General features: G+C 35.1%; 1 protein-coding gene across 2 annotated transcripts in view; it reads left to right on the forward strand.

The window, feature by feature from the left end:
* DMXL2 (Dmx like 2) overlaps positions 1–12,775 on the forward strand; it is a 144,455-nt gene that overhangs the window by 21,922 nt on the left and 109,758 nt on the right. Inside the window, exons 2-5 of one of the 2 annotated variants that reach the window (XM_037143031.2) lie at positions 5,981–6,106; positions 8,869–8,940; positions 11,593–11,671; positions 12,489–12,624. In XM_037143031.2, coding sequence (XP_036998926.2) covers positions 5,981–6,106; positions 8,869–8,940; positions 11,593–11,671; positions 12,489–12,624 — 413 coding nt within the window. Of the gene's footprint in view, positions 1–5,980; positions 6,107–8,868; positions 8,941–11,592; positions 11,672–12,488; positions 12,625–12,775 lie in introns of those variants that run through there. The other variant, XM_053670013.1, reaches the window with a different exon arrangement.

A 12,775-nucleotide genomic window follows, 5' to 3' on the forward strand; every position in this document is an offset into this window, starting at 1 on the left:
TTTCACATTGACTTTCCAAAAGTATTTTCTCAAGATAACTTGGTATACAACCAAGTAACCATTAAAACCCAGATAACCCTGCCTTATCTTTCACTTTTTGTTTATGAATAGAGGAAAGATCACAGCAGAAATGAAGAATTTAAGTGAATTTATGTGATTAACCAATAAAAACAAAAATGAGCAATATAAAACCTATAGAAGATGGTGATTATTTAAGTGAATAAAACAGCGTAAAGAAACCCGTGTTCGAATCCTAGCACTTGGTTACTTTATCACTTTGATTAAACCATATGAACATTCATTTCCTTATATTAAAGTGGGATTAATAACCAACTTCTAAGATCAAAAGAAAGACTGGGAATACATAGTACAATACCTGTTACCCAGTAGGCTTTTAATAAGTACTTCCTTTTAGTAATTACTTTTCTAACTCTTAACATATGCCCTCATTTGTAGAAGAGTGAACAGAGTTACATGAATCAAGTTTCCCTCTCAGGGAGCAGTCGGAGTTTAACAGTAAAACTTGGTAAGACTAAACCGTCTTAGAGTCGGCAAACCTCTCAACATACTTTATACCTCTTGATTATCAGTGCTTTTTGTTGTCTTTAAAATTTCGACATCTGTCAGCAGTTCTCAATGATCTCAAACTTTGACCCTGAAACTACCAGGATGTTAAAGCATCCAGCTTCTCCTTAGAAAATGCCAATATAATTATTTGTGTTGAATTCTTATAGGAAAGGTCATGTTTCTATAAGGTATAAAAAGGGTTTTATTCCTTTTCTTTACAGTTTAATTTATCTAAGACTTAAAGTATATTGGGTAAAGTAGAACAGTGCTTGTAGAATATGAGTATTAGTTGTTTGCTTTTCTGAAAGTGGTGTAGTCAAGGCAGTTACATATAAAACTGAAGTTAGAGGAGACAGAGTGGGTTATGCCTGTTTGGATATGCTTAGTCATGGATCACAGAAACATTAAGCACTCTGGAGATGGCAACGATATCTTTATCAAGGTAATGATAGTATGCTAATTCAGAGTACTTTATGACTTCAGAAGATATTTAATCTTTTTCATCAAGTGTAACATTTTAATGAGGTAAAAGAAAACAGTTACTTTGCTTTCCAGCCTCAGTTAATTGGCAAGGCTCTTTTAATGAAGTTTTGGATATCACCACTAAAAACAAAGAAAAGAATCTCGGTAATAACAAACACTCAAGTTATTAGCTCCCATATAATTATTGTAAGATAATGTGACACACTCTCTAAAGAAGAGATTATTTTAGACAAACTAATAATGAGATCTGTGGACCCAGGGGAAACAAGTACATTCTCGTGATTTTATATATAATTTCCAGGACTTCAGAGACCTCTTGAGACCATCTGTGACTTACACCCATTGCACTCCGGGTCGTTAGAATCAATGCTCAAAGCAGGGATAACGTCTCTCTTTCCTAATAGGATGGATTTGGTCTCTAACTGTAAGGCTAAAACAAGTGAGGATTAATATTTTTAAAGAGCGTCATTGATTTTTGAATTCAGTACAGGATTGTCTCTTAGTTATGAGTTATTGTTCACTAGTCATTCATTCTTTATCATCGTAAGGACAGCTCAGTCCTTCTACAATAGAAATCTTCCCACATGAATGGAAGGAAAGGGTGTTTTTGTGACTCTCCCTCTTCTCTTGGTCTTACCTGTGTGTTTGGGCCAAGCTCCTTATCTTTGGGATAAAATGTTTTATAGGCCAGTACTGTTAGGAATGCAAGACACTGGCATGGTGCATTGGCACAGGGGCAGTTCTACCAGGAACCCAGAGGAGGCCAACCTGGTTAAAGCATTCCATTTGCTCCAGAAAAGTCTTGGTTGGTCCCCTTTTTTCCTGCTTCCCGCTGATGATCCTGTGGCTTGTCTTCCACATGTTGAGTAGTTAGTTTATCCTCAGCTAAGTCAAAGATATTTCATTTATCTAGTGCAAGGGAGCCCACATCCCATATTCTCTGGGGTCATTTTAGTATTTGCTTTTTACTCTGTGAGCACTCTCTTCTGCACAATTTCATTCATTTTCCTCTGGTTAAACTGAGGTCTGAAAAAGAAGGATGAAACAAATCTGCTTTTGACCAAAAATTGAGACAGTGGTAATATCTTGAGTAATTACAGATTTTGTGTAAACCTTCGCAGCTATTGGTCTTTACTGAGTATTTACTGCAGGCAAGGTGCTATAGTAAATATATTACAAAGATATTTACACTTGAGATTACAAAGTTGAACATGGACCTTCTAGCACAAACAAGACATCTAATGGAATAGAAGTGGGGTGTTGCATGGAAAAAGCAGGGGCTTTATTATGAAGCAAATGCATCTTCCTATGAACTTGGGCAAATTACTTATCCTTTCTGGGCCTCAGTTTCTCCATCTTTAAAAGAGGGCCTGTGAAGATATAATATTCATAAAGACCCTAGCAGACTGCCAGATCATAATAGGTATTTAATAAATGGTAAATTATTAAGAAATGCTTTAGAAGATTCCCTTCTGGTAGGCCTTCTAAATCCATGATACTGTTAGACTGCAAAAATCAGCCAAATCTCTCTCTTTTTATAGCTACTGTCATAGACTTGGCCACATTAGGTTATGTCAGCTGTCTGAACTCCATGTTCTTTGAACAAGTTTCTAGGTACTTAGGCTTCTGGAGCCAGACATCAGGAAGATTTTGAATTATTTATTAGTTATATATAGATATTTACTGAGGGCTGCTTATGTGCTAGGTGCTAGGACTACAATGGTAAAAAAACGACGTGGTCCTTGTTCTGAAGGACCTTTCAGTACTGGGAATCAGGCAAACACTAAACACATGTTTATATAAATCACTGCAGTCTTCCAAGCCTTCAGTTATAGAAGCATGTGACTCAGTACTGACTATGAGTCCCCTGTTCCTCCACACTTGGGTTATTTGTGTCTTAGCCTCTTTAGAGAAGATGAAGAATAATATTCTTCTGTATTTTTGTAAGCTCTTAGTGTGCAGTAATTTAGGGGATTCTGTCCTAGCTATGACCCTGGACATTATATAAATGGCAGGCATCATCTAACTGTACTTTCACAGGCAACCAGTGCCAGACATAATTGTTTCATTATGATGGTAATCACTAGTTTGATAAGGGATCTGAGACCATTTTCGACTGTTGGTCTCTAAACTTTCAGTAGCTGCATAGTATTCCAGTGTATGTAAGGCTATGTACTAATTTATTTAACCACTCCCCTACTGATGGGTAGTATGATTATTTTCAGTTTTTGCTACCGTAAATAATGAGTCAGCAAAAATTCTTCTATATATTTTTTTGCAAACTTTTTGGCAAAGTATTTGTATAGAGTGAAATAGAAATTTATTTGCTCAAAGAGTATTGTATTTAAATTTTGATAGATTATTTGCCAAATTCTTTTTCTTAAAGACTTTATTCATTTATCTTTAGAGGGGAAGGGAAGGAGAGAGGAAGAGAAATATCAGTGTGTGGTTGCCTCTCATGCGTCCCCTGCTGGGAACTGGCCTGCAACCCAGGCATGTGCCCTGCCTGGGAATTGAACCACGAGCCTCTGGTTCACAGGCCTGTGCTCAATCCACTGAGCTACACCAGCCGGGGCTTGCCACATTCTTTTATTCATGACAATTCTGATTTAGTTAAGTTTGGGGTGGGACCAAGCAATTTGTGTATTTAACAATTTCCCTGGGCAGTTTTGATGCAGCCAGGTTTGAGAACTATTGCAGGATCAGAAAAATGGTAAGACTCCCTATAGGTAGGGAGTATGATGCATCTCCTCCGGAAAAGATCTGGTAATTATGAATGTCTAGGGAAGAGTAAACATCCTGTTTAATGACTGAACGATAAGAGCCTCTCTGCCCACAGTAACAGTTGCTAGCTAGGGATGGCCCATTTTTAGAGAGGCAAGTGTACTAATAACTAGAATATTTTATGTCTTTTGAGAAGTAATGTCAGGGGATAGAAAATAAGAATTGTAAGGGCCTGAGTTTGAACAGCTTCCATTTACTAACTATGAGATCTTGAAAAAGTGAATGAACTTGAATCTTTATATTACAGTGATAATGAACATATCTTCCAAATTTGCTGCAAAGATTAAAGCAGGGGCAATAAAACATTTATTGAGGCCCTTCTGTCTTCTGCTAGTATTTTCTGGATATTTTTGACCTGGCAGTTTGTTATGTAGTTGTGATTAGTGATTCACTTGTTCATCTTCCTATTAGTCACACTGAGACTTTATCTTGTGGTTTGTATTCCCAGTCCCTGGCTCAGGCTTGGAATATTGTGCACTGTTTTGTTTCTTAGTTGAATGATATGTGGTAAGTACTATACAAATAGATTATCTGATTTCATTTTTACCATTACCCTAAGAGTTAAGTATTCTCTATTCCATTTTACCATGAGAGAAAATGCTCAGAGAGCTTAAGTAACTTGCTTAAGATTGCACAGTACCTCAGAATGATAATTAAAAATCCTGTGTGTGTAATTCCAAACCAGATGAAGTTGGTGCTCTTTCCATCATCCACTTTGCTGAGATAATGCTATAACACTTTGGAAATTGTAAAATGTTGTTCAAGGGTAATATTGTTTTGGTAATAAAAATTTTTTAAAAATATTTTATTTATTTTTTGAGAGAGGGGAAGGGAAGGAGGAAGAGAGGGAGATAAATATCAATGTATGGTTGCCTCTCATGCGTCCCCTGCTGGGAACTGGCCTGCAACCCAGGCATGTGCCCTGACTGGGAATCGAACCACGATACTCTGGTTCGCAGGCCCGCGCTCAATCCACTGAGCTACGCCAGCCAGGCTTGGTAATAAAATTTTAAAGATTAACAGCCACATGTGGACCTCTTCAGGGCATAGGTCACTGACTTAGGTGTTCAGAAATGTCAGACCTGATTATTGAGTATCAATATTTTGTAAGGCATTACCATATCACTATTTTAGAACTAGTGAGAAAAAAATATCTTGTAAATTTTATACTTCTGTTGCTTTTAATGCAGCTTTTTCACTTGAGAATTAGATTGTTAGGTTGCTTTGAATATTTAATCATAAGGTGACTTTGGAAGAAGAAGAAAAATGTTTGCTAACTTTAGTCCCTTATGTCATCATGAAATTCACAGAGTTGCAAAACAGGAATAGTATGCACCAAAATGTTTGGCAATAGGAAGAAATATGTGGTTTTACTCATTACAGTTATGTTGAACAAGGGAATTTTCCAGGACCTAATTTTGTATTTTACTTTATTTTCCAGGCCATATAGTTCTATTTTGTCAACATTTTATATGGATCAGTTTATCTTTTATTTTCTTTAACTTTTTTTTGGTGCCTGTGAAACTACTTTGGGTTGGTTTCCTCTCTTTCTCTTGTTTGGTAAGATGGTGGGGAGGGAGCAGGCAGGCTGCATCGTGGACTCACTTAGGTAGTTGATGAGTTTAAGTTCAGTGTTTGCCTTAGTACATGTAATTCTGTCTCAGGGTTTCATGTCTACTTAACTAGCTCTTTAAGCCATGTGGAATTGTGTTGGAAAATGCATCTGATTTATATCTTTCTCAAGCCTGGTTTGAACCCTGGGAACACAGTCCCAGCCTTCAGTACCTTAGTACTTTCAGATGGAGGTTTTATTCTTTAGAGTTTACTGAGATGAGCTTTGGAGAGAAGCTCTCAACAGCATGATTTATGACCTGCCGGACAGAGGCTGTAGTGTTTAAGAACTGAAAGAACACTTCTCCCATTAGCCTCAATTATTGAATGATAATGTATGGGGTGTCATTACCCCATTTTTTATGTGACTTTGAATGTTATTATTTAGAAATTGATGTTCTTAACATGTTTACATTAACAATTTTTGTAAAATGTATCAGTATACATTACAATGGCAACAAAATCTAAGCTACATTATTGTAGAATAATAATTCAAAAGCTACATATCTTACATATTGTAAAACTTTTTTTTTAGGCATACGGATCAGGCTGTGATATTGTTATTTTGGCAAGTGACTTTGAATGTGTGCAGATCATTCCTGGTGCTAAGCATGGAAACATCCAGGTCAGCTGTGTGGAGTGTTCTAACCAACATGGAAGAGTAAGGGATTTAATTACTTTATTTAATATCTTTTAATGTATTTGACAGTTTCAGAATATTCTTATCCTTTTATTCAAGTTTGGTCTACAATTTCCTATTAATATACCTTGCTTAATGGCTATGGATAGGAGTGGGTTCAGTGACAGGTTGCATACAAGTAGTAAATAGCCATTAAGCTGGTGATGTGATAATTAATTGTACAGCTGTCTTCTATCTCAAAAGATCTGTGGGCCTCGCAGTCCTGTGGGTACTGACTTCCTGCCAGTTAATAATTTCAGCAGCTATTAAACCAGTGACAGGGAGGTAAACTTTTCTCTACCTGGCACCCCTTATCACTCCCAAGTTATAATAACATTAAATTTTTATCAAGAAATTTATCAGGTTGTTAGTATCTACTATAATATTTGTCATATAACATGTACTTGATAAAGTTTCTATTAATTAAATGAAAGTTTATTTGTTGAGTGGAGAATCTTAAAGTTCATTCCTTCAGACTTTAAAACAGAGTTTATTTTGAAATAGTTCAAATTTCATCATATATATCCCTCCCCCAAAATTTCAAGAATGATGTACATTAAATTTTGGCTTTATGTAGTAAACATAGCATATTGGATACTCTAGCAGGTCAGTATGGCTGATATTATGTGGCAGAGTTGAATGGCTCTACAAGAATATGAAAATGAGATTTTTTCTGTAATAATTGTAATAATTTAAACAGTCTTAGTGTTGTAGAAATTATTCTTTACTGAGTAATAATACATTTTTTCAAAGATATGTTAAATCATAATACTCATGGTGATAAATAGTGATCATGCAAGTTTATGTCATAGTAAATTATTATACCATTTCTACTGTTCCACCTGCTGATTGTATCACAAGCTCTGGTAGTTGTATAAATGTACTGTAATGTGACAGTCCAGTGATAAAATTGACCTAGTATTGAAACATTGAATTTCCAGGTGTTTTCTGAAACTTGTTTGTTGCTTTTCTCATTTTTTTTTCTCATTGTTTTTCCTTAAGCAAGCATTGTTTACTTTTCAGGGAACACTGAGTGTGTCCGATTTCTTTCATTAATTTTTTATTGCTCATCTCCCTAGGCCAAGCAAGGTAGCTTTAAACCTACCTGGAGATGTATGAGAGTTGTCAGAGATGAATTTTAGTAAATTGTGTATTTTCTGTGATAAATGCAACAAACAAATCTCTGGGGACAACGTTTAAAAATATATATAAGACCTTCATGTTCATAACCATGTTTCTCCTTTCCAGGTTGAAAGGAAAGAAGGCAAAATTGTGATATGTTTGATGTATTGTCTTTTTTTTCTCTCCTCCTTTTATTTCCATTATTCCTAGTCCTTGTGGTAACTTTCACACTTACAAGCTTATGTTAGTCATCTACTATCATTTATTCATTCATTGAGATGTTGGATGTGATCATTTATAACACTTTTGGCTTATTATCTCAGCCAGGCATTTTAAGTAGCTTCCCCCCAACAAGCAGATTAAAAGTTTTTTTTCCTAGCAAAGAATGTTAGATGTTGAGTAACAGTTGAAATCACTTCTTGATGTGAGAGTACCCTGAAATCACAGTAGATCTTTTTGGCTAGTCTTAAATGAATATATACCTTACTTCATTTCATAAGTTAACGGATAGGTCCAGGGGTATGAAAAGGGATGATTTTTGGTCTGTTCCCTATAGTTGATTCCTTCTTGCTAAGATGAAGATGAACTGGGAAATGGCTTTCGAGTTATTGGAAATCAGGCTCTGGTAGTTTCTAGGAGCACAGGGATTTATATGCCCTCTTATCAGGTATATGACCTAGAGCAAAGTTACCTTGGCCCCCAAACCCCTAGCTAAGTCCACTGGAGATGTCTGCTTCACTCTTTCTTCTCTAGTTGCAGCCTGTGTCTGTCTGGTTTCTCCTTAGTCCATTTTCCCTGTTCCTTCTTTTAGATGGTCTGCCCAATTGTTTTTTTTTGTTTGTTTTTTGTTTTTGTTTTTTAAGACATATTTTATTGATTATGCCATTACAGTTGTTCTATTCCCCCCTTTATTCCCCTCCACCCTGCACACCTCCTCCCCCACCATTCCCCCCTTTAGTTTATGACCACGTGTCTCAAGTTCTTTAGATTCTATATTTCCCCTGCTATTCTTGCCCTCCCCCCTATCTATTTTCTACCTACCGTCTATGCTACTTATTTTCTGTACCTTCTCCCCCCTTCTCCTTCTCCCACTCCCCTGTTGCTAAACCTTCATGTGATCTCCATTTCTATGGTTCTGCTCCTGATCTAGCTGTCTTCTTAGTTTGCTTTCCAATTCATATTTTTGTTCACTTATGTAATTAATGTCATTTTGATATGTTTTTAATACTTACTCTTTGATGTCTTTTTCTACTTCTCATGATTTTTATATTATATTCATCGGACTATAAAGTTTATGACAGATGTAGCTTTGAAGTGTATTTTTGTTAATAAAGTTATTTCTATGTTAAAATAAAAATTCTTATAGAAAATGATTATTTCTTTGAATAAGTCAACCTTGTATTTGATATGTGAATTAAAGCCTACTGAATTTTTGCTAACAGAAAAGAGATTCTTAAATTCAGTACTTTTCCAGTTTTGTGTATGGAAGGGGATAAACCATGACTACTGTATTAGGGTTTTATTATATGTAATTAGTAATTAGTTTATACATTATTGTGAAAAGAAGGTTATCTTTATTTTCTTTTCCTAAATATTAATGCTTTGTTCATTCTTTTTTTTAGATTGCAGCTTCATATGGTAATGCTGTTTGTATTTTTGAGCCATTGGGCATAAACTCTCATAAAAGAAATTGTGTAAGTATTAAATGATAGTACAAAACTTTCATAGTAAAGTTTAGAATCAAGTTGTTAGCAATAAAGAGCTTCTTAGGAGCTGATGCTGAAGGTGGTCTGGAATATCTCTCAACTTGGTCTGATGCTTGGGGTAAGACCTAGGCCTTTTAGAAACTTGATTTACATTCCATATATCCCTAGGCCTTTTAGAAACTTGGTTTTTTGGAATATTTAATTAAGATTTACCAGGTTAATCCTCTCTGATATCACTCCAGCCACACTGGCATCATTACTGTTCTTAGAACAGTTACTCTCCTATTTTAGGGACTTTGCATTGGTTGCTCTTTTGTGTGGAGTGTTCTTTCTTTAAAGGATAGCTGAAGCTCCTGCTGCTTTGTCTTTGCTCAATAATGTCTTCTCAGCAGGTTCTACCTTGATCACCCTTTTAAAACTTGTCACTTGCTCCTACAACACTTATTCTAACCCCCATCCTTCTGCTTTTAACTTTTTTTCCATAGCACTTACCTTGTTTTTTAATTGTAAACTCCATGAAGGTAGGGAGCTTTGTTTGTTCTGTTTACTGGGGTATCCCAAGTACTTAGGATGTTTCTGGAACATACTAGGCTCATAATTTTTGTTGAATGAAGGAGTTAGGAGCTTAGGTAAATTCACTTACTAGCTAAGTGGTCTAGCATATCACATTGAGAAACATTAAGATTCATTCTGGGTGCTGTGTTTTATTTCACCTTACTTCATATTCAGAATATCCTATATGGTTAGAATTATTAACTCCTTTAAAAATCACTACATGAATTAGAATTCTACCATCACTCACAAATAGAACTGCCAATGTGAAATTTGAATGCCAGGAGTATGTATTACCAGTAATTTTTTAATGTGGTAATTATATATATGTATTTTAAAAGATTTATTTATTTTTAGAGAGAGGGGAAGGGAGGGAGAAAGAGAGGGAGAGAAATGTCAATGTGTGGTTGCCTCTCATATGCCCCATACTGGGGACCTGGCCCGCACCCCAGGCATGTGCTGTGACTGCGATTTGAACCAGTGCCCCTTTGGTTTGCAGGCCCACACTCAGTCCAGTGAGCTACACCAGCCAGAGCTGAAAAAGTATATTCTTAAGTACATTAAAGCAAGTGGTGTTTATGTCTCATAAGATGTATGATTTGAATTTCTTTTTATATTTCCAAAAATTACAATTAAAATAATTAGTCTTTGCCCTGTGATAGTATTATGAAACGTATGCTAAATTTAGGATGCTTACAAGTCACCTAGAGTGACTTAAAAATTCAGATTACAGGTCTCATTTCCCAAATTTCTGCTGTGTATTTGGCCCACACATTATACTCACAGAAGTATTAAAGGAAAGCATATTAGGGATGTTTATAGTTTTAGGAATGATTTAATTATTATTTTAAAATAGATCTGTTGAACAGTATTTAAAATACTATTGTGACTGTTCAGCAGTGGTATAAAAATAACATTTTTGGATAATAAAATTCAAGTTTTGCAGTTATATTTTTTAATAGATTTTATTTATTTATTTTTAGAGAGAGGGGATTGGAGGGAGAAAGAGAAAGAGAGAAACATTGATCGGTTGCCTCTCACATGCCCCCAACTGGGGACCTGGCCCACAACCCAGGCATGTGCCCTGACTGGGAATCAAACCAGTGAACTTTGGTTTGCAGGCCTCCACACAATCCACTGAGCCACACAGCCAGGGCTGCAGTCATATTTTAAAATTCTGCCTGTAGATAGTCAGAAATCTTGAATAAACTATTTAATTGTTAAATATCCTAAAGATATTGTAAAGAGAGAGGGGATTGCACTTATTGTTACTGTCCAAGCTGTTAATGTACAACCTGCCTAAGGTCACATAGCTTTATGTTGCAGAATGCTTTCACAAAAGGCTGTTTTACATTTATATACTGTAAAGAAATATCTAAGATTCTTTTTACATAGATATTCTATTTCATGGAAGAGGCCTTTTGACTTTTTAAACTTTAAATTTATTTCTACTTTTTAGAACAAAAATAGAAAAAAGGATGGCAATTATTCAACTAAATATGTAGGTCAGGTTTGTGGATTTTATATGTTATATAATTCTAATTTGTTGACCTTTGGCGAGGTATATCTAGTTTTATTACAGACATTGAACTTCTTTCTAAGGTGCATTTATTTTGTTTTTATAAACATTTATTGAATATTTGTGTACTAGCCATTAAAACACTAAAGGCATAATTCCTGCCCTAGAGTAGTAATTTCATGGGAGAATCAGGTGTGTACGAATGAATACTAATTCAGAGTGACCAATGAGATAACTATTTAGCTAGATCTTGATGTGCATATAGGAGTTTGCAGGTGGAGAAGAGAGGACAAGATATTTTAAGTATAAGAATGTATTTAAAGACATGGAAGGAAGCCTGAGATAACACGTTGTGCTTAGGCATGGCAAGTAGCTTGGTACAATAAAAGTAAGAGGAACCATTGGACGTTTTTCTTAAAAAAAGAGTACTTTGAAAATAATAGTGCAAAATTTCATCCTTTTTGTAGGTCATGTTGTCTTAAGTTGAAGAAAACGATGAAATAGTAGTGTTTGTGGAAATTATTTTAAAAGCATATTTTTTCTTTGTTCTTTCTCTTTATATGTTTCAGCAACTCAAGTGTCAGTGGCTTAAAACTGGGCAGTTTTTTTTGAGTTCCGTGACATACAATTTAGCATGGGACCCTCAAGGTATTCAGTGATTCTATTTAGAAATTTTGAAAAGTAAATAATGTGTTTTAGATGTATGATTATGGTGTGATATAGTCTCCTATAGTAAGAAAATGATCAACAGTATACTTTCTTTTCGTAGTGAATGAGTGTACTTTTTGCCTTCTTGGTATACGTTGCTTTATTTAATGCTGAATTTACTATTAATTCTATGCTTTCCTCTTCTGCCTTTGAATGTTTTACTTTCAGAACAGTGATGATTTATTTCTTTAGTGAACATTTGCTGTATTTTGCCCTTAACTGTTTTTTATTAAGAAAGAAAATCAGAAATTAAACAGCACCCCCCCCCCAAAAAAAAACCCCAGCTATCTCATTTCGTTACTTGTATTTCAGGAAGCTGTTGTTCTTAATTTTGAAAGATTAGAAACCTCTAATGATAATGATTCCCCCCCCTTTACATTCACAATTAATGAAGGGTAATTTTTATATTCCAAGTAGAAGAACAAACTTTATTAATTTTTAGTTGTCTTACATCCTAACAACATTCTATGTAGTATTTTTTGGCTTTTTTAATCCTACTTTTTATTTTATTTTAAAAAAAAGATTTACCTGATACATAATAGCTCTTTGCCAGTAAATCTTTTCTTTTTTGTTCTCAAGTTTCTCCCCAGATCTACTCTTTCTTGTTTAGGGATCCGTAGAACTTTTCAATGGATATACCCCAAGTGTTTTGCATAGACAGTAAGCTTATTTTTCACAGTATAGTTTAGAAGCCCACATGTGTGTTCTCTCTCTAGATGATCTTTGCTTATTCACCAGAACATTCTTTAATTTTCAGATAACAGATTGTTGACAGCAACTGATTTTATTCAGTTGTGGGCTCCTCCAGGAGGTGACATTCCGGAAGAAGAGGAAGAAATTGATAATAAAATTCCTCCTGTTTTAAGTGATTGGAAGTGCATCTGGCAGTGCAAGTTAGTGTCTAACTCTGTTGTTATGTTTATTCATTTTTTTAAAAAGTTTTCTAAAATATGTTTCCTTTCATAATCATCTTTTTATTTTTTGATGGTACCATTGCATTTAGAAGCCTACAACACAGAATTTTTCCACCCAAAACTTATTATA

This window comes from Artibeus jamaicensis, unplaced genomic scaffold, assembly GCF_021234435.1.
Source record: "Artibeus jamaicensis isolate MK-2021 breed Jamaican fruit bat unplaced genomic scaffold, CSHL_Jam_final contig_548, whole genome shotgun sequence".
Taxonomy (NCBI): domain Eukaryota; kingdom Metazoa; phylum Chordata; class Mammalia; order Chiroptera; family Phyllostomidae; genus Artibeus; species Artibeus jamaicensis.